The 25,981-nt window shown below is 52.0% G+C and overlaps 1 protein-coding gene across 1 annotated transcript in view; it reads left to right on the top strand.

The window, feature by feature from the left end:
• Jdp2 (Jun dimerization protein 2) overlaps window positions 1-25,981 on the top strand; it is a 31,843-nt gene that overhangs the window by 1,632 nt on the left and 4,230 nt on the right. The window contains exon 2 of the mRNA XM_059279465.1: window positions 22,402-22,506. Within this exon, the coding sequence (XP_059135448.1) occupies window positions 22,402-22,506 (105 nt within the window). The remainder of the gene's footprint in view (window positions 1-22,401; window positions 22,507-25,981) is intronic.

Consider the following 25,981-nt stretch of genomic DNA (forward strand, 5'->3'; position numbering starts at 1 on the left):
TCCCTCCTGGAGCCTCTGGGCTTAGGACACCTGGATGAAGGGCATCACTGGCGTCTACTAAAGACCACTGACTCCAAGATGGGAACTGACTGAGCTTACTTTCGAGGGACAATGGGCTATGGGTAGCAATGCTGTCACGGAAGACCCTTGTCTTTGGCCCTCTGCTTCTCCTCTTCCTGGGCCCATGACCTGAAAGTGGTCCTTTCTGGGTTTTTCTGTTATGAGAGCCGCTAACTGAACAGTGTCATTGAACTTTGAGGCCGAGAGTGGCTTGATGAAACTAGCAACTTCGGGTAAGCGTTGGCCCAGCTGTGACCTTCCTGGGGGTGCAGCGTTTTCCACTTCTCACCTCCCCCCAAAGACCTTGGAGGAGCTTCCTTTTTTTGGAGGAAAAAAAAAACCATTTTGGGGTTGGGTATTTTTACATTTCACAGCCACCCCCAGACTGGTGGCATATGCCCTGTACTTGGTAGTGACGCTCTGTCCTCGCAGGCACCCACAGACGTGTACCATCCAGGCCGTGAAGATGGCAGGCTGTTTTTAGGGTGTATTTGCATGTCCTCTCGCTCACTGTCAGGCTGCAGCACTGTGGGGGCAGAGGCAGTTGGAGCAGCTGACTTGCACCTCCCAGGGGGGAGGCCAGCCCTGCCCCTCGAACTGACTTCCCAATGTTCCCTGGGTCAGACAGAGGGGTCAGAAGCTCTTTCTAGGAGCTGGTGGAGAACCTTGCAGCTGATGGGGCTAGGGGGAAGGCCTATTTGTGTGGGGGCAAACAGCCTTTGTGGATTTTCCCGTCGGTACTTTAGGCTCGCACAACTTTGTGCAATGATGCTCAGGTGCCAGTTCACATTGAGGAACCGCGCCAGGCTCTGTGCAAAGTCCTTAACACACTTGATCCTTCACTGGTCCTGGTGACCACACCTCCCTGGAGCAGAGAACAGGGATCTGAGGTCTAGGAAGCCGGGGAAGTGACCGAGTTCATGCTGCTGAGCAGCGGCTTGCCGGGTCCTGGAAAGCGGTGGCTGTCCTCACAACCCCGTCTCCCTTCCCCCAAGTCAGGTAGCAGGGGTAGTGCTAGTCACTCCGTGAGGCTCCTGGTTTGTCTCACAGGCCTCTGTGAAGTCACTCTCTGTCTCCCTCTCCCCTCGCCTCTCTCCCTGTGCGTTCCTGTGTGTGTGTGTGAATATGGCTGACTCCATGTCACGGCTTGTGTGCAGAGGTTAGAGGACAGCCTTGGGTGTCAGGCCCTCACATTGCGTCTTGTAGCAGGGTCACTGGTGTCCTTTCACTGTGTGTGCCAGGCTAGCTGGCTCCGAAGCTTTGGAAGGTTCTCCGGGCCCCATTTCTTGTCTCCCCAAAGGATGACAGACACTCAGGCTACGTGTCCAGATTTTACAAGAGTTCCGGGGATCCCAGCTCAGGTCCTCACACCTGTACAAAGTGCTTTTACCTGCTGAGCCATCTCGCCATCCCTGAAGTCACGATTGCTATTATATAGTTGTTAGAGGTGAGGTCTTCAGGGCCAAGTGAGGTCCAAGGTCACCCGCTGGGAGAACAACAGAACAGTGTGACTTTGGGGCAATGAATTTAACCTTAGGCAGTGCTGTTCCCATGCCCCATGTTTCTGTTTGAGCTCCTTTGGCCTGAGGATGCCAGATACACTGAGCCCTAATACACTCATCCGTTCCAAGATACGACAGTTCAGCAGTGGGCAGTGTTTCAGGATCCCAAGGGAGCAAGGGCCAAGCCTCTGTGCAGACAGCTCTGTTGGAGTTGGCTCTTGGGCCGTCCGTCTTGTAAAGACCAGTGGTCTCCCGGGCCACATCCAAACACACACGGCAGTCCAGTTAGAGAAAGTCAGAGGAATTAGGCGACAGGTTGTGAGTTAAGTGCTTTGTGCTGATGTTGCTCCTATTAATGGCTGACATGATATTAAAATGGTTCAGGGCCAATTACTTGTCTGCGTGCGGTCCATCCACTAAGTACCTACTACTCACCAAGCATTGCGCTGTGCCCTGAGGCTGGAACTATCAACAAAGGAGATAGGCTCCTCCCCTCACTGGGAGCCAAAAAAGAAGGCAATTAATTTGTAGTATTAAAGGCCAGGTAGTGGTCAAGTCAGTCCCATCTGATGAGATGGCATGGTGTTCATTCTAGTGACTGGCCAGGGCCTCTGCGGACATTCCGTCCTGTGGAGGATTTAGGGGTGTGTGTGTGTGTGTGTGTGTGTGTGTGTGTGTGTGTGTGTGTGTGTTAAAAGCCAAAGCTTCTTTCTTGTCTCTCCCTTCTTTTCAAGGAGGCATTGCTTTCTAGAAGACCCCAGACTTTTCCTCCCATTCTTTTATGCCCTGCATCCCCTGATGATGGTACCCCTTGGCCAGTTAGTCCCTTCTGACCTGGAGATCTCAACCCTGCTACAGTGGGCAGCTGTGGCCTGCTGGCCTGGAATTCGTTTTTAGTTGGGAGGAGGGAAGGAGGCCAGAAGCTTCACGCTTGCACACTCAGCCACACACCAGGCCTTCACTCACCCTGGTGGACAGCACCCCTACACCCCACCACTGCACTGCAATGTTTGGAGGAAGCTTAAGGGTTCCGAAGGGGACTGACTGGTCTGGGTGACCCTCCAGGACAGAGGCTGTAAACTATGACACCAGCTGGGCTGGGTGTCACCTGCAGACTGAGTCTTGTTGGTGCTGTCAAAGTGGTCAGTGGTTTCCCTCCCTCCTCTACCTCCTCCTTTTTTTGTTATTATTTTTTCTAAGCTAGGGTCTCCCCTAGGTAGCCCAGGTTTGAACTCATGAACCTCCTGTCTCAGCTTCCTGAGCCTCCCCCTTCTCAGCCGTGTGTATGTGTGTGTGTGTGTGTGTGTGTGTGTGTGTGTGTGTGTGTGTGTGTGTTTTCCCTGGCTGCCGCAGGCCTACACCCTTCTATGTGCAGGTACTTTCCATGTCGCCGGGTCACACTCACACTGCTCTCTTGGTTGTCTTGCACTGACCCACTTCTCACAGTGATGCCCACTGGTGGATTTTCCAGTCTGTGCTCTGGGTTCAGGTGCAGGGGTTGAGTGTTAACATTCCATTTCACTTCTTTGGTCCGGTCCGATAACTCCTGGTGTGGGTGGTGTGTTCCACATCTGCTTACTGGGCTGGTCGCTATTGACTGTGTCAACTTGGCAAGGCACTTACATCTCTGCTCTCTCATTTGCTCTATCTTCCGAGTCTTATCTTCCCTAGTTTTCCTATTTCTGAATTTAAATGAGGGAGAGGGGGGAGGGAGGAAGGGGGAGAGGGAGGGAGAGGGAGAGGGGAGAGAGAGCGAAAATGAATCAAAACAACCATCCTCAAACTTGGTGGATCATCCACATAGCTTGGGAAGCTTTTTCAAGGTCCAGCTTTCCATCCCCCTGCCCCGCCCCCGCCCCACCCCCTGGAATGCCCTGGGTGTAGCAGAATTTAGGGGCTCTGCACACTCTAGGAGGCTCTGTGTGCGCTCAGATCTCTTGGGGAGTGTGACTCTCAGGCACCTATACCTCTGACATCCTTACGTCCTTCCCAACTTCAGTACAGGGTCTATTCCTTCGCCACTTTCAGAGCAAGAGAGGAAATCTGCTGCTGGCAGATCTCATTCTGGTGACTTCCTGCCTTCTCCAGGCCCCTATGGGACATTTCAAAGCTTTCACCCACTGGATGAAGGTGAATTGGAATCTGTGGGCCCAGGGTGACCTCCCCAGCACAAGTGGTGTGTCCAGGGTGTGTTCACAAAAGGGACCAAGACATACATCCTTGTTTTAGCCTGAGCATACGAAGTTGCGTCAAGCTAGCGCTGTGCTGGGTAAACATTGGCTCAAGCTTGCTTGTGTTTTTAGAGACTTGAAACGTAAAGGCAGTCCGCTGACATTTTTAGCAAGCCTTGCATAATTGGTTTTTAATTTGTGGCTCTTTGGAATAGGCTTGGCGGCCTTCTTCCCCCTGGCTCAGATGCTTTTTTTTTTTGGTCTCATACTTGGTTGGCAGAGAAAGCCAGTCTGTCCTTTCTGGAACAGACTTTCCCAACTCGTCTTTGAAATCTTGAATTTCTACTTAGGCTCTATTGCTTTGTGAGCATGTTTTGGAAAGTGGGTGACTGTTTAAAATGTGAGTGTGTATGCTCATGTGTATACAGGTACACATGCGCACGTGTGTTTGTGGAAGCCAGAGGATGATCTCAGATGTCATACTTCCTCGGTCATGATCCACCCTGATTTTTGAGACCAAGTCTCTTATTGGGCTGAGGCTCCTCAACTGTGGTTGGGCTGGCTGGCCAGTGAGCTCCACGGATCCTCCTTTGCCTCATGACACTGGAAATACAAGCATGTGCCACTGTGCCCAGATTTTTAGGTAGGCCCTGGGAGTTCTCGTGTCTGCATGGCAAATGCTTTATTGTCAGAGCGATCCCCACAGCTCTGGGATTTTGTTTTAAGCAATTAAGTTGAAGGAGGAGTGAGTGATAGTGACGGGCAGTGATGAGTATGTTTGATGTTGGCCCCTGTGGTCCTGAGTCTAAGTTGATACCAAACCCTGAGCATGTCCAGGGCTTCAAGGAATTTTTACTGAAAATGATGTTTGGGGGATCAAGATGTAGCTCAATGGTAGAGTGTGTGCCTAGCATACTCAGGGTCCTAGGTTCAATCCTTAGCACAAACATACAGGTCATAGCTGTTGTCCTGACACAGGGTCCCTTGGAGAGATGATGGAAGACATCTGTGTCTTCATGGGCACATCTCTACTTTCTTGGTCGAAACTGAACACTTTTGAAAACTCTTGGGAGTCTTGTGGCTTCTTCATGCTCCCGCCGAAAGAAGGGCATGGTGCCAGTTCTTCCTTCTTAGAGTCGATATGATATAGTGAGTTAATGTAGGTAATGATTTCCCAGGATGCCCGGCCTATAATAGAACATGTACATCCAGAGTGTTGCTTGTGCACGTTCATATTTGTGATTAAGGAGCTTGTTCCACGGGCTCTCATTTCCTAGAAGGTCCTTTGTCCCTGAAAGTGCTGGACAGTCTGAGTGTTTAGAGGTGCCCAAGAGTAGGACGCTGTCCCTGCTTCCTAACCATGGGAGCACATGGGGCTTGAGGTTGTGCTTCTGGGTTTAAAACAGAATGCCACTCATTCCCAATGTGACTTTGGGCAAGTCATTGGCCAGGCTGAGCCACAGAACAAGGAAATTCTGACTCAGAAATTTTAATGGGAAGGTTAGGGGAGACCATTGACGACCTTGACTAAACAGAGCACACCGTGCTGGGGAATCACCTCTCCTGGGAATGAGTGTGTTTGCCATGACTCAACTGTCCTGGCGGTGCTGGTCTCATGATGTGCAGAGCTTGTGACTTGGGCCGCAGGGAAGCAGTGGACCTTCCTGTTTCTGGTTGTTCCTGCAGTAGAGAGGCGGTTGGAGTCTGCTATTTTCAGAGCCTGTGGGTGGGGAGGTGTTCTAGCCCTTTGCTGTCTTGTGCGACCTCTCATCTTGTCTCCTGTGGTGTTCAGGATGCCCATTGGCCACCTTTTGTTGTTATTGTTTTTTTTTTAGCAACCTTGTAAAGTGGCCCCTTCAGGTCGTGCTGTCCATCCCCTTTGCTGTCCCCAGATCCATGGTAACATGGACGGGAGGTCAGGAGATTGACATCTTTCCCAGGTAAAATGTATCTGGTTGAGCAATGTGGGCCATTTAAGGCTCTCTCTCCCCTCTACTGTCCCAAAAGGCATAGAACAACTTGGCTTGAGGTTGAGCAGAGAGCTCTAGGAAGATATGTAGATGGATTGAGGCAGGTTGTGTGGGCGCTGGGAGTGAGTCTGGGTCTAACTACCTTGGATGGTTGCTATGCTCTGCAGCATCCATCTTCAACTTTATTGAGGCCAGTGTGTGTGTGTGTGTGTGTGTGTGTGTGTGTGTGTGTGTGTGCTCACGCGCATGCGTGCACACACGCATTGTAGGTGGCAGGACCTCTCCAGCCTTCTTCTTCTATGCTTGCCACCGCCCAGCCTCAGTGAGCACCCCAGTTCTGTGGCAATGGTGTAGCGAAGCCCATGCCGCTGTTGCTCAAGGGGCTGGACTCTAGCGAAGCCGTGACACACCCTTGTAAAAGTTGGGGGGAAATGTAAAACACAGTGAAAAGCAAAGAGTCAGCAAGGGCCAAAGAAGCAACCGTTCTGCTTGGTGCCACCTGGGACCAGGGAGGCGACGGCAGCCTGAGTGCAGATTTGTCGTGGTCACCGGGGTCTGCCTCTGTAAGTCTGACGTCTTACTCACCAACCCGGTCTTGTTTGGTACTTCAGTACCAACAAGATTATTATTTTTTTCAAAAAGGAAAAAATAATTATATCGTTAGAAGGAACAAAATTTTGATGTCCTTGGACTAGGCAGTGGTTACACACACACACACACACACACACACACACACACACACACACACACCACTAGCAGTAAAATAAGAGAAAAATTAGACATCTCATTCACAGATGAGAGCTTTTGCAAATCATAGATCCGATAATGCACTGGTGTCCAGTGAATGAAGAATGGCCATGGAGCTGGGGACATGGCCCAGTTAGCAAACTGCTTATTGTGCAAGCTTGGGGACCTGAGTTGGATCCTGATGCCCAGGCACCATGACATGCATCTGTAATCCCAACACTGGGGGCTGAGAGATGTCTCAAAAAAAAAAAAAAAAAAAAAAAAAAAAAAAAAAAAAAAAAGTGGAGAGTGATTGAGGAAGACTCATGATGTCAACCTCTGTCCTCTGCATGTACACACACATGCATGTGCACCCCTACACAAAAGAATGATTACACCTCAATATTAAAAAAGATAAATAACACAACTTAAAAAAATGGGCAAGGATTTCTTCCAAGAACATTTTTATTCTTAGTTTTCGAAATCTTTTTAATCGAAGTACAGGAACAATCAGTTCCATTATGACATTTCCCCACATTCCTATCATTTTCCTGGCTCACACCCACCCCTCCTATTACCCTGTGCTGTTCCCTTTCGTTGGCTCCCCTCTTTTCCTCTCTGTCCCCTTTTACCTTTGTACTGTATTTACGTATAAATCTAGACTTTACATAGGAAAGAAAATACGTGATATTGGTCAAAGGAAAAAATTAAATGGCTAATAAATCCACGGAGAAGCTCAACATGCAAAGCTACACGTGTGATCGCGGAATGGCTGTGCTTGAAAAGACAATGCAAAGCCTGGGAGGAGGCAGAGGAGTGGCCATCATCGGAAGCGGCTAGTGGGAATATAAAGGGTGCAGAGCATAAGTGTTCTCTTTGGAGAACCGTCTGGCACTTTCCCACAGACTGGACACCGTTACCGTAAGACCCAGCGATCCCACTCCTACATCCAATGGAAAAGAAACCATGTGGGCGTGGAGAGACCATTAGGTGGGTAAAATGGAATTCCCAGGCAGGGCGGAGGCTGTTCGTAATCCCAGCCCTCGGGAGGCAGACACGGAGATCACCGGGGCCAAGGGGCTAGCTAGACTAGCCAGAACTGGTGAGCAGCGGGTTCAGTGAGAGACTCTGCCTCAGTGAAAATGGGGAGAGCGGTCGAGAAGACAACTGACATCAACTTGTGCCTCTTCACACACGTGCACACACTTCAGCAAAGCCATGGCGAAACTGTACAGCTGAATGTGATTTGACCGCGCAAAGGGTGACGTACTGATACACGACGTGACACTGAAATCAGTGTCCTGAGGAGAAGCAGTCAGTCACACAGGATCAGGCATTCCATAACTCCATATACAGGAGATGCTCAGAATAGGCAAGTAGACACAGAACAGTTTCCCTGGTTGTCTTAGGGAGACTGAAGGAACAGAGAATCTGGCAGGGCTAGGGCTAGGCGTTGTAGAGAGGGAGTATAAACTGTTTTAAAAGTGGTTATGGTTATACAAGTTCCCCGACTCAATATACATAGTTCAGTGGGTGAGCTGTGTATGTGAATTTTATCTCAGTAATACTTACGAGTTGGAGAGCATGATATCTGCCTCACAGGGGTCTGAAGAGGTTCAATATAACAGTTCTCCCAGCATGCAGCAGTGCTCCAGAATTTGCGTCTATGCTACTCAATCCTTCTTTGGTGCTGGGGAGAGCTAAGTGGTTAAGAGCACTTGCTGCTTTACAGGGACCCAAGTTTGATTCCCAGCACCCACATGGTGGCTCACAGCCGTCCATAGTCCCAGTTCCAGGCGCTCCAGCAGGCACACACACGGTGCATATATATTGGCATGCAGGCACAACATTCATACACATAAATGTAGAATAAATAAATCTAGAAGACAATCAAATAAAATCCCCCTGTGGTGCCAACAGCTGTACAAAATCCCAGAGCTGGTGAGGGTCAGCTTTCTCCACTTCCTGTAATTTTCTCCAGTCCTGCCCAGCCCCGAGGTCCCACAGCCACTTATAATCATTCAGAGGCTTATATTAATTACCAGTTGTATGACCTATGGCATGCTTCTTATAACTTAACCCATTTCTATTAATCTGTAAGTTGCCACGTTACCATGCCATTACCAGTCTGCTAGCATCTTGCTGCTCCTTTGGCGGTGGCTGGCATCTCTCCAGACTCTGCCCTTCTTCTCTCCGTCCCTCCACTTGGGTTTCCCGCCTGGCTGTAAGCTTTCTTGCCATAGGCCAAAACAGCTTTATTTACTAACCAATGGGAACAGCATCTATTCACAGCATACAGAAAGACACCCCACAGCAACTTCCTTTCTGTTGCTAGTGGCCATCTGGGAGCAGACAGCATGGACAGGATTTTGTGCAGAACTCTAGGAAATAGGGTACACCAAAATGACCACTAACTCTGCCTACACATCTGGATCCCCAGTTCTGATTCATTCCGTCTGCATGTGACTGGCAGGCAGCAATAACACAGGTCTATTGGTTGAAACCCTCTCAGCTCAGTAGAAAGCAGCTAGGGTCTTCTAAGGAGTGACGGCGGCTGTGTTTAGGGCAGGAGGCTTACCTGAAACCTCCCTCGATGGTCAGCGAGCTGCTTTTGCAGATGTCAGCTCCCATCCACTCCAGCCTCCGTGTGAGGTGGGTGGGAGGACCATTAGCTCCCAGAGAATGGAGACTCATCAAGACCAAGCCACCAGCCAGGCCTCACTTGTAAACATGCCTTTCTTCTATTTGAAAGAAAGCTGTCTTTTGGTCTGAGATGTGCCCAGACAGATCTTAGTTACCTAATCTAATGACTCCGGGTGCCAAGATGATCTATTTTGCATAGATTTCAGAATAGGGGCTTCCCTGCGACTTGACTTTAACTGATGAGCAGCCAAGGCATCATCTTCTGTCTATTCTTCTACTTAGCTATCTAGCCTGACCTACTGTTGTAAGTAAATTTGGATGCCGGGGCTCTGTGAGCCTTGCAACTGTCCCAGCTAATTCTGAGTTTAAATTTTGCACCAACCGAAGCATACCTGGTCATTGAATGACTGTTAAGTATTGATACAGCTATAGGCCTTTGAATGGATCCTGCCATTTTCTAGATTTAACTTTCGTGGTATCGAATGGACAGAAGGCTTTGGTTGATAAAGCTAGCCTGCAGTGTATGGGTTCATACTGATGGTTTCCACTGTGGGGCCCAAAGGCCAATGATGCTGGCAGCCAGGAGTATGCTATAAATGCCACACTGGGTTTTGCCCAAGCTGATTCTGTGGAGGACGGGGTCCAGGACTCCTTTGTCCATAAAGCCCTCTGGGAATTTGGATGCTGTGAGGTGACTGGGCCTTTCAGGCCTGCCTGGCAAGCTCCTGTCTTGAGAATGACTGACAAGGATCTAAAACCACATTTTTCTTCGATCTTAACTCCCGCTTCTTGCGTGGATCCGCCTGCCCCTGGGTATTTATTAAAGCGTGTGAAACCTGGATCTGCTCAACCAGAGCTTGGTCTGAGTCAGCATCCAAAACCCCTGTTTCCATGTCCTGAGGTCCCTGGCCTGACATCAGCAGTGCCCACGCCCTGGGGGACTTTACCCAATTCATTAAGCTGGTTCCTCTGTTGTAATGGGCGGGACAATCAGATAAACTGTTCCCGTGCCCCAGGAGCCTGCATTTGCTGTGGCTGCCTTAACTGTTCTGGCTTTAAGGACTAGGTAGGGAGTCACTCCATCCCTCCGACCAGGGACAGCTGTCTGCCGTACTTCATCTGCCTTAGCATGGCCAAGCTTTTCCTCGCCCATCTGAACTTTCATCCGCATGGTAAAATCCTCCTTCCGTCCTCCAGGCCGGGCATCCCCGGCTGTGACCTTATTTGACCTTGTCACAAGTGCAGGATTTTTATTAGCCGGCGTTCAGTTCCCTCGATGGAGAGGTGGCCGTTCTGCTGAGTGATTTGTCAGTTATCTATTTCTTGCGCCGGAGAGAAATTGGCTGAAATCTGTGGTTTGGCTGCACGGCCTGCATACAGATGAAACGGAGCTGCCTTGGTGGAGAATAATTAAGCTCAGGACCTTGTTTTTCACCTTCACAATGAAAGACAAATGACTTCCAAAGGCTTTAATGGGTTGGCACTTGAAAAGGGCAGCTCTGGCCAACCGGGGCTTTCAGAGCATCCCTCTTCATAAATATTCTGCTCAGCGGCCGAGCCTCCCTCTCCTTGCTGGTAGAGTCCATGTGCAGTAGCACGCCTCTCATTTGTGGACCGATGTCTCCCGGGCATTTCACACCACACACGTCCGTTTTGGAACTGGGGAGGTAGTTCAGTCAATAAAATGATTGTCGCATAAGCATGAGGACCTGAGTTCGATCCCCGGCACCGACGGAAAAGCCAGATGTGGTGGCACAGGTCCGTGACCCCACTGCTGAGGAGATAGAGACCAGACCACCTCAGTGGTCAGCCAGTCTGGTAAATCGGCAAGCTTCAAGTTTGGTGAGAGGCTCTGTCTCAAAAAATAAAATAAAATAAAATAAAATAAAATAAAATAAAATTAAATTAAATTAAATTAAAATAAAATAAAAGGTGAGGAGCTATTGAGGAAGATACCCAGTGTGTCAGCCTCTGGCCTAGGCATGGGCACACACACAAAAAAATCAGTTTCAACTGGGTTATTAACTTTTTGGGGGGACAATGGGTTTCCCCCTGCCATTTGTTTTCTGCTTCATGCCTGCCTTTTGGGGAATATTGGGGAGTCCTTTCTTGTCTTTTGAAGTAATTGTCAACTGGACAAGAAAAAGATTGATGGCCTAGCGGTGGGAAACCAGACCCCACTAACCCGTTAAGTGTGGACCAAGTCTGAAATAGACACATTTCAATAAAAATCATCACTCTGCAAACAGCTCTTTCCTCGCTGGCGGCCTTCCTGGCCAGTGTCGTTGACCTGATCCCTGTGTCTCCTCCATTCTCCTTCGCGGTGGTGGTAACGCTGTCTGCTCTTTCTCCAGCCGGGCTGTCAGCGAATGGGTGTCGCCCTGCTCAGCCTGGTCTCGGAGGCTTTGTTCCAAACACAATGCTGTCTTTTCTTAGCCTTGGAAACAGGCTGTTCTGTGTGGCTTTTTGCGAAAATGGCCCTTCCCTATGTGTGCTGTAAATCAGCCCACGCCTAGCAGCAGCCTTTTGTTTTATAGGTTCTCTTGACCCAGAAGATTTTTTTTCTCCCTGTGGACTAGGTGGGTGGGAGGCCAAAGTCAGACACACGCATCGCTTCTTGGTGAGGGGCGGTGGGGAGACAGAAGCTGGTTTAATGAGTGAGCCTGCAGAGCTGGTGTGACAATTCATAAAGGACTATCGGTTTGTAAAAAATGGTATCCGTGCCTCTTCCCAGAAGACAGTGGCCTTCTGCCTGGGCTGCCGGTATCTGGCCCGGGGACCTGGGCATGCCCACGCCCCTCTGCGAGCTTTTGGCCTCACTGATGCACAGGGATATAGAATCTTAGGGTCTTGTCTGTTCTGGAACCTCAGGCTGGGTTTAGTTTCCAGCCCCATTTCCTGCCTACTGCTGCCTGCAGGTGCTGGAGCTGAGGAATCCCTGCGGCAGGGGCTCTGGGACCTCTCTCAGTGCTCCCATGGAGCCTTCTCCCGGGATTTACCAAGTGGCCTCAAGGGAGCAGGGCCTGGTACTTGCGGTTGTCATGGTTACATGCTGGCCCTGCGGGCAGCAGAGTGCAGTGGCAAAGCACTGGACTGGGATCAGAAATCTTGGGTTCTCGTACTGGAGCCATAGGGCTGGTCCCCAGCACCGTAAAGGGAAAAAGAAAGTCCCAGGTTCTTGTCTAGATGGAACGTTCTTTCCTCTTAGCAAACGTTTAGCCATCTACTGGGTACACAAAAAGCCAACAAGACACAGGCTTTGTTTTCACGGAACTCCCAGTATGATGGAGACAGCAGCAGAGGGAGAGAACCGTGCAGTGGGGGCAAGGATAAACTCAGAGTTGAGCAGGAGCTGAGAGCAGGAGGATGGTTCTCAGCTTGAAGGCTTCCAGTCAAGGAGGACTTCCTGATGGAGGGGATATTCCCCACCAAGTATACAGAAGACCTGAAAAGTGAGCGAGCTCTTAGCTGCACAGTGGTGCAGAGGTAGGGAAGCGTGAGGCAGATAGACACCAGGTGCTTCAGGTAGAGTTGGTATGGGCAGCAGGTGTGACCACAGGCAGGTGTGACCACAGGCAGGTGTGACCACAGGCAGGTGTGGCCAGGCCACAGGAACCTGGTGTGATAGAGTCAGCAGCTTGGCATTTAGAGCAAGGAAAGCCACTACCACCATCAAAGGGTTGCCACTGGTTATGTTTGCATTTCTGAAGGATTCAGAGGCTGGAAGGATGGTGAAGGGTGCTCACTGCAGGACCAGGAATCCTCCCAGGAGGCTGTCGCAGCGTTCCAGCTGTGACTTGGGCTCAGGAAAACGGCGGCGGTGGAGATGTAAGATAGAGACCCAATCTGAAAGCCACGCAGGGTGGGCACGTCCAACCTATGTTGCATGGGCCACGTGCATCTCAGGTTACCTATGAATGCCGTTCATCACATGTGCAGACGATAATGCCGTGTTACAACTGCAGAGGGTTGGACACTCCTGGTGTAGGACGGAATTGAGTGTCTGGTAAGATCAAAATTGGAGATAATGAGGAAGATAGGGGAGGGTAGGCCAGAGCTTGTAGCTCTGGGGAACGGTGTTCTCCAGCCAGGGTGGGGAACAGAGATGAAGGAACCTGGAGGGAGTATGATCTTTGGGGGCTGAAGCACATTACAGTGAGTGTCCAGACATCCACTGGGTGTGGAAATAAAGATCTGGTTAGTAATGGTGGACAGGAGGAGTGGATGACATGGGACCCATGGGTGGTGCGGGGGAAATGACAAGATGGGAAGCCAAGGGTAGGGCTAGAGCGTGGCGTGGAAAGGCCAAGAAGAAGCTCCCATGTGAAGTGACAGGGTCGGAGGACAGGCAGGTGGTAAAGTGGCTTGGACCAAGGTGGAGAGAATTCAGGAACACAGACAACACAGTCTAGTGGCCCAGGAGGATGAACCCAAGTGTCCTTTGAACTTGTCCTCTGGGACCCGGTCCCTGCCCCCAAGTGTCAACCTGGAGCCAGCCTCGGTTTCCCATCTAGGGATGGGTCCTGGTGTTGGCCGTTTAGTCTGTGAAGACAGAGACTTCTTAAAAGGGATCTGGGGAATATCGTTGTCCATCCCGTACCTCACGCTCACTCCGTTACTGCCACGAGGACAGGATGGATGAACCGGGGGAAGTCAGATGCTAGAGTCAGGGGAGAGGAGGTGCTGGTCTAGTCAGCCATGCAGGAGGCCGCCTGCCATCCCAGAATCCAGCTGTTTCCCTGCCTGTGGAGCCACAGGCTGACCTTTGCCTTTCCAAACTACAGTTTGTTCACTGGTAAACCAGGAAAACCAGACCCCTCAGCTTCCCTTGCAGAGGTGCGGGAAGGTCAGAGAGAAGTGGGAACTGTCGTATTGTTAAAGTGTTTAGATGGTCCCGAGAGGTAAGCTGAGCGGCTCAAGGTCTCGGTACAGGACACTGGTGGTGATGATGAGACCCAGACTCCACTGGAGTCAGATGCGAGGCAGGAGGCCGTGCAACCCTCAACCGTGGGTTTTTTTGTTTGCCTGTTTGTTTGTTTGTTTGTTATTTAGGCTCAAGTGGCGTTCGCTTCAAAGTGGACTTAGTTGGCCACGTTAAGAATTGAGAGGTCTTATTTTTAAAAATCCGTATTTTCGGCTAGTCCTGAAAACTTGGAAGATTGGGCAGTATTGAGACTGCTTTGCCGGTGTGAACCTGGGTGTCCCCTCTGCAGACACAGCCCTCCCCAGCCCTTCTCCTTTATTAACCGTTAACTGACCTAGCTCTCGAAGGTGGCTTGGGTTGGCCGCCCTGGTCATTTGTGTGAATCTGCTCATGAAGCCCTGCCCAGGAGGAGCGGATCTTCAGCCCTCGGCCACTTGCATCAGAAGTCTTGGCTAGGGAAGAGGAGAGGCCAAGGGCAGCCGGTTTTGAGCGGCTCAGCCTTTGGAAGTGCCTTTGAGGGCCAGAGGCGTGGCCCCCTGAAGGCTGCGGAGAGACATTGGGGTTTTCTCATCCCTGCAGGAGAGGCGATGGGCCCAGCCCAGCTGGCCTGGCCTGGCCAAGAATTCACCTCTGAACTGTCCTACTTTGTTGATGGGGGGCAGGGGAACCCCCAGCTCAGTGCAGCCTGTTTATGTGGGGGAATGTCTGGTATGTTTGGTATTTGGGTGTTTACTTCCCAGGGTGCTCATGGGTCCCCGGTGTTGAAATGTGGCTTCTTCGCATTGGCGGGAGCTCTTGTGGGCCTGGCTAGTGGCTTTAAGCCCAGCGCTGCGTTTGGATGCTGCAAGGCTGTTCCACCCTTTCCGTCTCTCTCCCCTCTCCATGCCAAGGAGGGAGGCCTCCGGGCAACTGGGAGTATAAGTTGCCTTGCTGCACACAGAGAGGGATATTTGCAGAGCGATGCCTGTGCTCCAGGCTCTGGGCTGGGGCTGTGTCCTTCAGGATCCAATCCAGCCATGAGCACTGAGGGATGGAGACTCACAGAAGAGCCCACAGTCTTCCTCACAGAGCGTCTTAGGAACCTGTAAAGAGCAGGACAGCTTATGCCATCGCCCACATGCCCAAGCCTGGCTCTCTGTGCGCATGCTCCGGTTCGGGGCCCTTCAGATGTCCACTCTAACAATACTGTTTGTTTCTGTTTTCACTGTCTACCCACCTGCCTGCTCTGTGTTCCTTTATTGCTTTGTCCTTGTGACCTCATTAGAGAGGATTTCTGTATTTCCTATACCTTGGGTTAAACGTGTCTTTTTTCTTTCTTGTTCTGTCTTGGTGGTCTCGCAAAAGAAACCTTTTTTTTTTCCCCTGAGACAGAGGTTTGTGTAGCCCAAGCTGGCCTTGACCTAGATAACGTCGCCAATGCTGACTTCGAACTTCTGATCTTCCTGCCTCCACTTCCCAGGTGTGCGCCACCACACCCAGTGTATGCAGGGCTGACGATGGAATCCGGGGCCTTCCGCACAGCAGACAGACACTGAGTCATATCCCCAGCCTTCCAAAGACATCATTTTGAAACTGCTTTTGAAATGTCAGATGTCGCACAGCAGTCTCGCGTGAGCTCCTCCAGCCACCGAGGCGAAGTTGTGTGGCCTGAGGAACCTGAACCAAGAGGAAGACTAAGCTGCAGAGAACAGACGAGGTCCCTCCGTTCGCTCTGTAGACATCGCTTGTTCCTGTTCGTTGTGTGCTCAGTATTTTTTTAAAATGAACATTGCTGTGAGAACCAGAAGGTCTGATATGGATATGTGTTCCCTTCGTGAGCGCATGGATGAAAAGGCTGAGGGGGTGGCGGTGGGGGTGTAATATGCATGTGGAATACATGTAGACCATGTGACTTTTCAAAAAGGTAGGAGTGCTTGGACCCCGGGAGCCAAAAGACCTGGATTAGAACCCTGAGTTGTCACCAATCATACCAATAGCCTTATCTATAACCGGGGCGGGGAGGGGGTAAGGGAGCTAAGAGAGAGAGAGCTGTGTTAGATCCCTAACCAGACGGAAAAGTAAATATTCTTGATTTAGTTCATAAATACCCGTTGAAGGCCCTTTCCTTCCGTGCCGTGCTCGGCTCTAGTGGCTGGGTGATGGCGGTAGAGACAGGCGTAGATAGACTAACTATAGGTTAATAACCTCAGGGGAACCTGACGAGCAGCAGGCACATGTCTACACGGAAAAGGTAAAGGCAATTCCTGAAAAGCCCCTGGAAAGAAATAGACAGGGGCGGGGGTGGGATGGGGTGGATAAAAAGCAAGGCACTTTTCATTGAGGTGGCGGTAAAATCTAGAACAAGAAGAAGTCCCAGCAGAGGGGACAGCATGGGGAGAGCCCAGGGATGGGGAAGAACGTGGCGTTCCGAGGATGACACGGGAGGCCCTGTTGCTGGAGCTGAGGGTAGACAAAAGCCAGGTGATAGAAGGAAGCATTCAGGGCCAGGTCTTCTCCCACTGGGCTCTGCCCGACAGACGAGGGTTTGTGCCCTGAGTGATGGAGGCTGTGGAGGGTTGAAAGCAGAGAAGATGACTGACATTTTAGCCAGGAGAGCCCCCGGGGAGCCATTGCGGTGTGGGGCTCAGCAGTGAGAGTTTGATCAGGGGAGGCTGGAGGGATGCTGGTCATACAACCTGATGGCGCTTGCAAGCTGGATCCTCGCAGGCTGTTAAATGGGCTGTTGTGGGGGGGGGGGGGCAGCACTAAGGTGATTTCCGGCTTGTTTCTGGCTGAACTGTCAGGTAGACGGTGGTATTTACAAAAAGAGCACTTCCTGCCCCCCTGAGCAAACTCCTGTGCACACGGGTCCCTTGGGAATCAGATTATAGACAAGTTCCAGTCCTGAAGGTCTGGGGTGAGGTTCAGGAAGGAAGCTGATAGACAGACAACTGTCCACAGACCTTCACTCGGAGTCTGAGGGTACTGGAGCCTCCACCCTTACCCCAGCCCCAAAATGCCTGATGGCAATTGCCCAGAAAGAGCTAACTGTGACCCCAATCCCTGTCATTGTGTCCTGCTGGATAGCTGGGGCTGGGGCTGCTACTCAAGGGGGCTTTACGGGATATTTTCACTCATCCAGCAGATCCATGTAGGTCTGGCCTGCTGTGTGCCTCTTGTGGCCTATCCTAGCAAGTACCATTACCCAGCATCTCTTGGTTTGAGCTTGGCCAATGGGAGGCACCAGCAGGGAGAAGGGGAAAAAAATTTTTTTAACCTAATTTTTAGTGTATTTTTAAATATTTTTTTTTTGGCGGGGGTAGTAGTATTTCATACATGCATCTGGTGTGTTTTGATCAAGCTAACCCTCATTCCCTCCACTCAATTTCTCTCCCATCTCCCCGCATCGATTTCCTCCCAGCTCCGTGTGTTTATTGTTTACTGAACTGAGGGCCGCCGGAATGTGTGTGGGCATAGGGCTATCTCCTGAAGTAAGGGTGGCCTCTCAAGGGCTGCACCCTTGAAGAACACTGACTCTTTTTCTGAGCAGCCATGTTGCTCATGGCTCCTTGGCTGGGGTGGAACTTCACGTCCGCCTCCCTTCTCCGTGCTGGGGTCCTGTCCGTCTTGAGCTCGCCGAGGTTTTTCGAGTGCTGTCACGACTGTTCCAGGTTCATGTGCACAGCTGCCCAGATGTGTCCTGCAAAGGGCTTCGCTGTAGTCACCCACCACCTCCGGCACTGACACGTTCCATTCTGTCTTCTACAATGATCCCTGAGCGTCAGGAGGGAAAGGGTGATGAGGTAGACGCCCATTTAGGACCGAGAGCTCCACACGCTCTCATTCTCTCTGTCAACCATTGACCACTACACACGGAAGCCTCTCCGATGAGGGTTGAGAGAGGCATTAATCTGTGCGTAAAACCGTAAGGTGTTTGGAGTCAGCTTAATACCATGTCCATTTAGCAGAATAGCAGTAGGAGGGAGAGAGAGTTTTAGAAGTTAATCTTCCCAAGGCTGGCCCCGTTGGCTCGCTTTCTGTAGCTGCTCATCTGAGGGTCCTCTGTACCCACGCTCTGCCACTCTCCTGTGGCTGAGTCTAGAGACATGATTGCTGGGTAGTTCTTCCTAAGATCACTGGGGACCACCTTCTGCTCCTTCCGTATCACCTGGCACCCCTGACTACGTGAGGGGGGACCCTGATGTCCCAGGTGTCTTTCAGTAGCAAGTGGTAGAAACCTCAGACTGACTCTGTGCCAAAGAAAAATAGTCTCAGGAGTTGTGGGTCCATCGTGAACCCCAAAGACAAGCTGCATAGTCAGGCCCTACTAGATGGAACCAAGAGGACCAAGATGCTTTTTTTTTCTGTCTGTGTGCCTCTGCTTGCCATTGTCTGTCTGTCTGTGTCTCCCATTTGTTTCCACAAGCCCCACCTCTCTTCATCCATCTTTGCCTCTTCATTCTGTGTGCATCTGTGTCTGCCTGGGAGATCTCTCAGGGCCATCACCAGGGAGAGCAGGCGAAGGGCCTAGATGTGACATTGAAGGGTATACTCCCTCCCTGGGGCCCACCGTGTCCTTACAGGGACCCCGGGGTGAGGGCCTCCTCCAGTGTGCCTTGGGTATCTTGCTCACCCACCTCGGCCGACCCCTTCCTCTCTGTCCCTGTGACTCCCACCCGCAGCCGAGTGGTTCCTTCAGATCTCCTTTTATTCCTGTACACTTCAGCTGGCTGGCCTTTCCGCCTCCAGCAATGGTGGACGTTGGTGACGCTCTTGGCACATCTCTTGTGTCTAGCGTTCGGAATCTTCACGTCGAAATACAGTTCGGCTCATATCAACCATCCTCACCTTGTTCCTCAGGGTCCTCCCTGTCCCTCAGCAGGGACCTGAGAGCAGAGATGGGATGAGGTGAGGAGGGACCTTTTAGGTCGCGGGTCCCTGAAGAGTCTTTTCCTTCAATGCACAGTACAGTGCAGAAATACTTCTCACTGACGCTGTAGACTTCTTTGCTCTGGGGGCTTCTGGGAATTAGGGAGAACACAGATGGAGAAAAAGGCGATGGCTGGGAAGGATGAGCTCCGCAGCCCCTAGCTCCATCGTACCATTCTCGAAATGCCCTCTGCCATAAGCTACCTCCTCCTCAGACACCTCAGTTCTTCCAGCTGCGTTCGTTGTAAAGAGTTCTGCCACCCCCTCATTGGGAGTTCTGGTGCTGCGCTGTGTGTGGTGAGAACATTTTGTCAGATGCCTTGGAGAACTCCTCAGGAGATATCAGGGAGAGGGAGGTCCAGCTTCCTTCCTGGGGATGCCAGAGGAGGCTGGGGGAGGGCAGGGAGAGTAGTCTCTGTCTAGTGAAGGCCACAGACAGACAGTTGAGGCACTGATGTAGTGTGAGGAGCCCAGTGGCTGTGAAGGTGGAGAAGGCAGAGGCCCCCATGAGCCCCTGGCCAGTTTCTGGAAGGGCCTTGTCATTCTTACCTCCCCTAGGCAGCTCCAAAGCAGCGTTGAGGGGGTTGGCGGAGGAATGCGTTCCCATTCTAATGGGGAAAATGTGACAAGTGGCATCCTGGGCTACATCTCGATTTCATGAGATGTCATTTAGTGGAAAAGGTTGCTCAGGGTGGGCATAGGTGGAGGAATGGCCTGGGGTGGGTGTATGCAGTGGGGGCTGCAGAATGGGGGGACTCTAGCTTTGAATTTACACCCCAGTTCCTGCCAGGACTGTGTAGGACTTGCGCAGATTTGTCCCTGTACCCCGAATCTAGATTCTGCTTCCAGTCACTGTGCTTCTGGGGGAGACAGGTACCACACTTCCAGCACCTCCAGACAGGCAAGAGGCACCCCAGCAGAACAGGTTTCCTCCTGAGTGCTGAGTGAAGGTCACGTGGACGTTAGCTCAGCCACCCAAGTCTGTACAGTTAAAACACATCCAGCTGCACTGTTCTTTACAGCCGGGTATTCCGCTCATTCAGCTGAGCCCATTGTCATTGACTGAGTGCCATGCTTAGGCACCCATCCTCCAGAACAGCAGGGAGGGAGGTGGCCACTTTAACCGGGGTTGGGGTGGAATTCTGTAGCAGCACAGGAGTTCTATCAGGGGCGTCCAAGGGGCCTTCCTAGAGAAGGTGACATTTACTCTTGAAGGAGTTTGCCAAGTAGGAAAGGGAAGTCCCCTTAGCTGGCATGGATAGCCCGACTGGCACGGAGGATGGCATGGTGTCCAGAGTAAAGAGTATTGACAGAAGGATTTTGATGGGCTCAGAGGCTGGACAGCACGGTCCCCTGATCTGGTGTCAAGCTGACCCAGGCGACCTGTTTAACCTGCAGCCACAGGCCCTGAATATATTGCTCCCAGCTCTGGACCGAGGCCTTGTGCAGGGGTAGGGGTTGGGACCCAGGTTCTGGGGACAGGGACTGTGTCTCCTCGGGCTGCTTAGGGAAAGGCTGGAGGTCCTGGAGCCCGGCAGGGGCAGGCTGCATCCGTCACCATGGCAGTTTGTGGGCAAAGCCTCCTGGCAGAGGGGAGATTGCGCCGCCAGCCACTTCCTCCAGTTCCTTCCTTTTGCCTGATGTCACAGTTACCTCGGCCTGCTCTGGGGTGAGGCCGAGGTTGGGCGGAATCACTTTCCGCCAGGTTTCTGGATCCTAGATGCAGGTCAGCCAGAGGAGCTGTCACTTCTGGTTCCGTTTCAAAGGAGGCCAGGGGCCTGGGAGGTGTCGGGTGTGGTGGCACTGATGAGGCACCCCTCCGGCAGCCTCCTGGGGAGCGGGGGGGGGGTGCTGTGTGGCTTAAAGAGGAGTCTTAAGCTGATGATGGAGGAGGAAGGAGATGACTCTGCCAGAATCTGTTTCGTGGGCCAGCGTGCTGGTCTGGGTCCTCTCCCCATGCTCTTGACTATGCCAGAAGGGCGTGGAGAGAGGATACTTATTTTCCTGGCTGATGTCCCTTTGGACTGAGACCTGGTCACAGGCTGTGGAGTGCCCGAGTCACCCCCTAACCTTATCCCACTCAAGCAGTGACAGAGTTGGCAAGCCCAGAGCAACACCACAGCTTGTGGCCTCTGACTTGGAGCTGTCCCCAGTCCAGCTGGCCCTCTGAGGCCTCCAGATTTCCCTGGTTGACAAGGACAGCACAAGCCACCCCAACAGAATACCCCCGGAGGAATGCGGCTCATGTGTCAGAGTGTTTGCCTAGCATGCACAGGCCCTAGGTTCAGTCCCCGGTATCCAGTAGATGGTGGTAGCTAATAAATTTGTGACAGCCTCCAGCTACAACCTTGGCACCCAGGAAGTGGAGACAGGACAATGGTAAATTCAAGGTCATCTTTGACTACACAGTGAGCTGGGGAACAGCCTTGGCTACATGAGACTCTGCCTCAGGTTTTTTTGTTTTGTTTTGTTTTGTTGTTTTGTTTTTAGAGCACAAAGGTTGAAACTGATGAAACCCGAGTTCAAGATCTGGCTCTGCCATGTCTTTGTTGAATGGCCTTGCATAAAGTGACCTTTTAAGCCTCAGACGTACGGTCTGCAAAAATGGGACAGTAACAACACCTTCCCAGTGCTGTTACTTGTTCTTGAAGATAGAGGGGTCTGTGTTGAAAGCATTTGCCAAAGTAGGCAAGAGGCAACTCCTGTTATTATTGATAGTGAAACTCTAACAACTGCCAGGCAGGGTGGGTGAGTAGGTGGTGAGTTCTTGCCCCTCCTGGGTTATAGGCCTTACTAATGCAGCCTGAATTCCTTAGGAGAGACAGGCTAGCTTGTAATCTCAGGGGACTCTGCCATGTGTCCTAGCACCTCCTATCTGTCTCACAGCTGGAGTCTTGGGGGAGTACTGGAAGGGGAAGAGAAGCCAGGTGAGGGGACAGAGTCATTGTGACAGCCTGAGGAAATAGACCAGAAGTTTGGGGGGCCAAGGAAAGGAGCCACATTGGTAGGAATGGGTAGGGGAGGGTTTGAAGTCCCAACAGAAGAGGTGGGGTGAAGATAGTCTGGGAAGGGTGTGGGTGCAGAATGGGAACCTGGTTTCTGCCCAAGGTGTTTTTAAAGGAAGTGCCTGGGAGCTGCTGGCCTGGAAAAAAAAATCACACCCAGAGGGCTTGAGCTAGGCAGAACAGGTTGCCCCACTCCCTTGTGGGGAGCTACCTGCCTCTGATGAGTGGACTGGCCAGGCTCCCAGCCCCAGAAACTCTGGCTGAGCCAGGTAGCCCTGCCCTTAGAGGACGCTGGCTCCTCCCCAGGATACCCACCTGCTCTGAGGAGTAGCCTCCTATGACCAGGAGACCGATCCATCTCAGCAGCCGGAGGTGTTTGCTGAGATGCGGGTGCGTAAGGGGGATCTGTCCCCGTGTCTGTCCGCGTGTCAGGTGGGGAGCTGTGCCCAGGGCCGTCCGTGGTGTCTAATCCGTGGCTCTGTGCCCTTGCAGCTAGACGAGGAAGAAGAGAGGAGGAAAAGGCGCAGAGAGAAGAACAAAGTTGCCGCCGCCAGATGCCGGAACAAGAAGAAGGAACGGACGGAGTTTCTGCAGAGGGTGAGCGGGGCAGCTGTGGTGGGGAGGCACCTTGTCCTTTGCAAGGGGCTGATGTGCTCCGCAGCTGGGGGCATCATCGGGGCATGCCAACTCACAGAAGGTAGAAGGATCCATGGTTTTCTCCGCTGAGCTTAGATCCTGGGTACGATTGACCTTGCACTATCTGTTTTGGCCCCTCGTGGCTACCACAGTATTCTAGGATACATGTTAACAAAGTAGGATATTGAGTGGCAATGTTGTGTCTGTGGGCAGTGAAGCTCCTGGGCTGGCTACCAGGAAAAACTCCATTTATTGTAATTGCATCCAACCTGCATCCCCACTGGCTAGGGCTTATGTGGGGCGTTTACCCACCACCCCCACAGTTCCCCAGAGTTTTCTTGAGTGCGAGCAGCAGGAAATATTAGATAGAAGGATTTATTGCGGAGAATCTTGCGGAGATAAACAGATAGAAAATAAAGGATAGCCTCGAGAGGGCCTGGAACCTATTCCAAGGGGCCCCGACTGTCTCTGCCCCAGGGTTTTTATAGAGACGCCAAGGGGTAGAGCAAAAGACCTCCTCCCCCAGCACAGCCAAGTGCAGACCATCTCAGACACCTGCACTCAGGCCCATGGTCCTAATCATCCTCTATGCGGACCTGCTAGGTAAAGCCACGAGGAACCCAAGAATGGGCTCCCACAGGCTTAGCCCCACTGAAGATGACCTCTGAACTCTTTGCTGCTGCCTCCAGGGACCAGAGGACTGGTCTGTATGTGGAGGTCCACCTCCATGTGCTCCCCTTTGCCTCCTGCTACCATCTGCCTTTTTACTTGTGATATGCCTAGCAGGGTGCGTGCTCTTTCTTCCCCTGGGTCCTGCCTCTCAGTCCCTGCCTTTGTCTCAAAAAATGGTGGCACAGAAGGGAAGTGAGCAGAAAGCCGAATAGTCCGTCCCCTAGTCGTCAGCCGCATCCCACCCCAGCACTGGTTTTACTGAACAGTAACAGCAATGCTATAATACTAACCTAACCGTCAGGCATTGTTGTTCTATGGGACACCACAGTGATGAGCAGTAGCCGTGAACCTCTGCAGAGCCAGACACGGTGCTAAGGGCTGCCTGTGTGATCTCACTGTGTTGGCAGAGCAGCCACGAAGATAGGGAGCTGCTTGGTTCACTTTCTGCAGGTGAGGTAGACACAGTGCAGATGGCGACCCGCCCAGGTCTCTCGGCCACCAAAGGGTGGGACTGAGGTCCAGGCCTGCTACTAGCCTCAAAGCCTCTGGTCTTCATGTCCCCATTGCCGTCATGATTCTCAGTTCCTTGGCTGGTTCATTCATTAACTCACTGATTAATTCAGCCAGTGCAGAAAGTGTCCAGTGGTGCACTAGGCACACGGTTAGGGGACAGAGCAAGAGTGGACATTGTCCTTCTTGGGTTTCCTTCTCGCTCCTGCCAGAAGCAGAGCGCTGTCCTGGGGTCACAAGTGTGAGCCGTGTGAGCCGTGTGTAGACCTCTCTAGCTGTGGGCACCCTGGGCAGGCCAGTGCTTATCAACAGGACTCAGTCTCCTACTGCTGGGCGGTCTTGAAGCGAGGGTGTGCAACACGAGGCTTGAGATTGTTCAGCAGGTTCTAAGACACAGGCCTTAAAGCTGAGGGGCGTGTTCCGTGTTTTCTGTCCATCAGCGAGTACCTGATGGACAGAGCCGGGAGGTGCAGGCAGGCTTCTTAGGAGAAGCTGCCCATGCGACTCCAGCTTCCTGGAGCTTGTCAGCAGTTAGCAGGCAAGATGCGCCCACCCCAGAGGCTCTCAATGACACACCAGTACACTAGAGAGCCAGTACCGGATGAAAGGCTCTTCATTCTACTAGTACTTGCTAAACACCTGCTGTATGCCTCTATAGTTGGTGCCAGGTGAACTTGTCAAACCCTTACCGTGTGCTGGGCATGTCACGTGGTGACAGCGTTTCAATAAGGTAACATCAGTTTATTCCCATTTTAGAAACTGGTCTGTAGTTTGGAGAGATCAAGTTGCTTGCCCAAGGCCACACTGCTGGCAGATGGAGGGCGGGGACTCATCCATCTTTCTGTCTAGCAGGTGATAACCAGGGGCCCGCTGCACTGTGGGTCAGTGGACCCCATTCTCAGTGGACAGCAGGGGGCAAATGGGGAGCAGTAGCTGGTGAGGAATGTTGGTTCAGGAGCCCCGGAGTGCTGTGGGGATGTACTGCGCTACTACAGGGGGCCCCTCCTGAGGATGAACGGAGGAAACTATTTCAGTTGTGAGATAAAACGGGAAGGCGGTACGAAGATGAGGAGTGTGGGGCAGAGGGGGCCGTCAGCAGCAGCACATATGAAAGCAGATGATGCTGTTTAAGGATGTGTCCAGGGCATGCAAAAGAACATTATTAGTGTGGCTGGGGGTTAGATGCCCACATGGAAGAACAGAGGGGCATGCAGGCCCAGAGCCTCGTTTGGAAAGGGATCCTACATGCTGGCTTGTCTGAAGTAGACCGGTGTATCCCTCTTGTCCTGGCCCAGTTATTAAGACACCTTCTTCCACTCATGAGTGTCCCCATTACACGATAATGTCTGTGGTCGTGGGGAGCCATGACAGGATTCAGGAGGAGAAAGGCGCCAGCCAGTCGGAGGAGTCCACTGGCTGCGGGGCAGGTCCACTGGGTTGGGGCAGCTGAAGTAGTACTGTGTTGTCCCAGTAAGAGATGTGGCAGCCTAGATGGAGAACACTATGCGACCTTGGGTCTAGGAAGCAATACTATGTGGGCTCCAGCCCAGTCCCCTCTTCCCTAGACACCCTCCCCCCATCTGTGGCCTTGGAAGCAGCAGACTGGATGTGAAGGCAGACCACTGTGTGGGTAGTGCCTATGGACTGTAAGCCTCACCCCCACCCTGACCTCAGGACACTCACTTGCAACCCAAAGAGAGACAACTCCTCAGAGAGTTCGCCTCTCTAGATCAGCCAAGGCCTGAATTTGGGTGGTCACACGCCTTTGGAAGGGTCAGTTCACACCCCACAGATCTTGGGCCTACCCCAAAGCCTCTGTCTGCAGCCAGAGGTGTCTCTCTGCTATAACTCTGGCTTCTGCTGGGCCATTGCACCCAACGCAAGAGTCTCTGGGCCCTGGAGGCAATGAGACCATATTACATTCCCAAGATACTCTGGGCTCTCTCCAGGTGCTCTCCTCCTGGTGGTCACATTGGCCCTGGAAGGGTGAGAAGGGTCCCCTGTGTTGGCAGGTTTCCAAGGGGTGAGTGGGTAGGCCTCCTCCACTGCCCAGTTCTCTCTATTCAGATTGCCCACACTCCAAGAAATGGGGAATGCTGTTCACAGTAGCGTAGCTAACAGACAGCCAGCTCTTGGCCCAGACACAAGCTGCTTCCCAACCCTTAGGAAAAGTTGATGGAACTCGGTTTTATGTCCCCTAGGGCATTTTAAAATATAAAGTCAGGGCTGGACATGGTGGCGCACGCCTTTAGTC

This window comes from Peromyscus eremicus, chromosome 14 (genome assembly GCF_949786415.1).
Source record: "Peromyscus eremicus chromosome 14, PerEre_H2_v1, whole genome shotgun sequence".
Lineage (NCBI taxonomy): Eukaryota > Metazoa > Chordata > Mammalia > Rodentia > Cricetidae > Peromyscus > Peromyscus eremicus.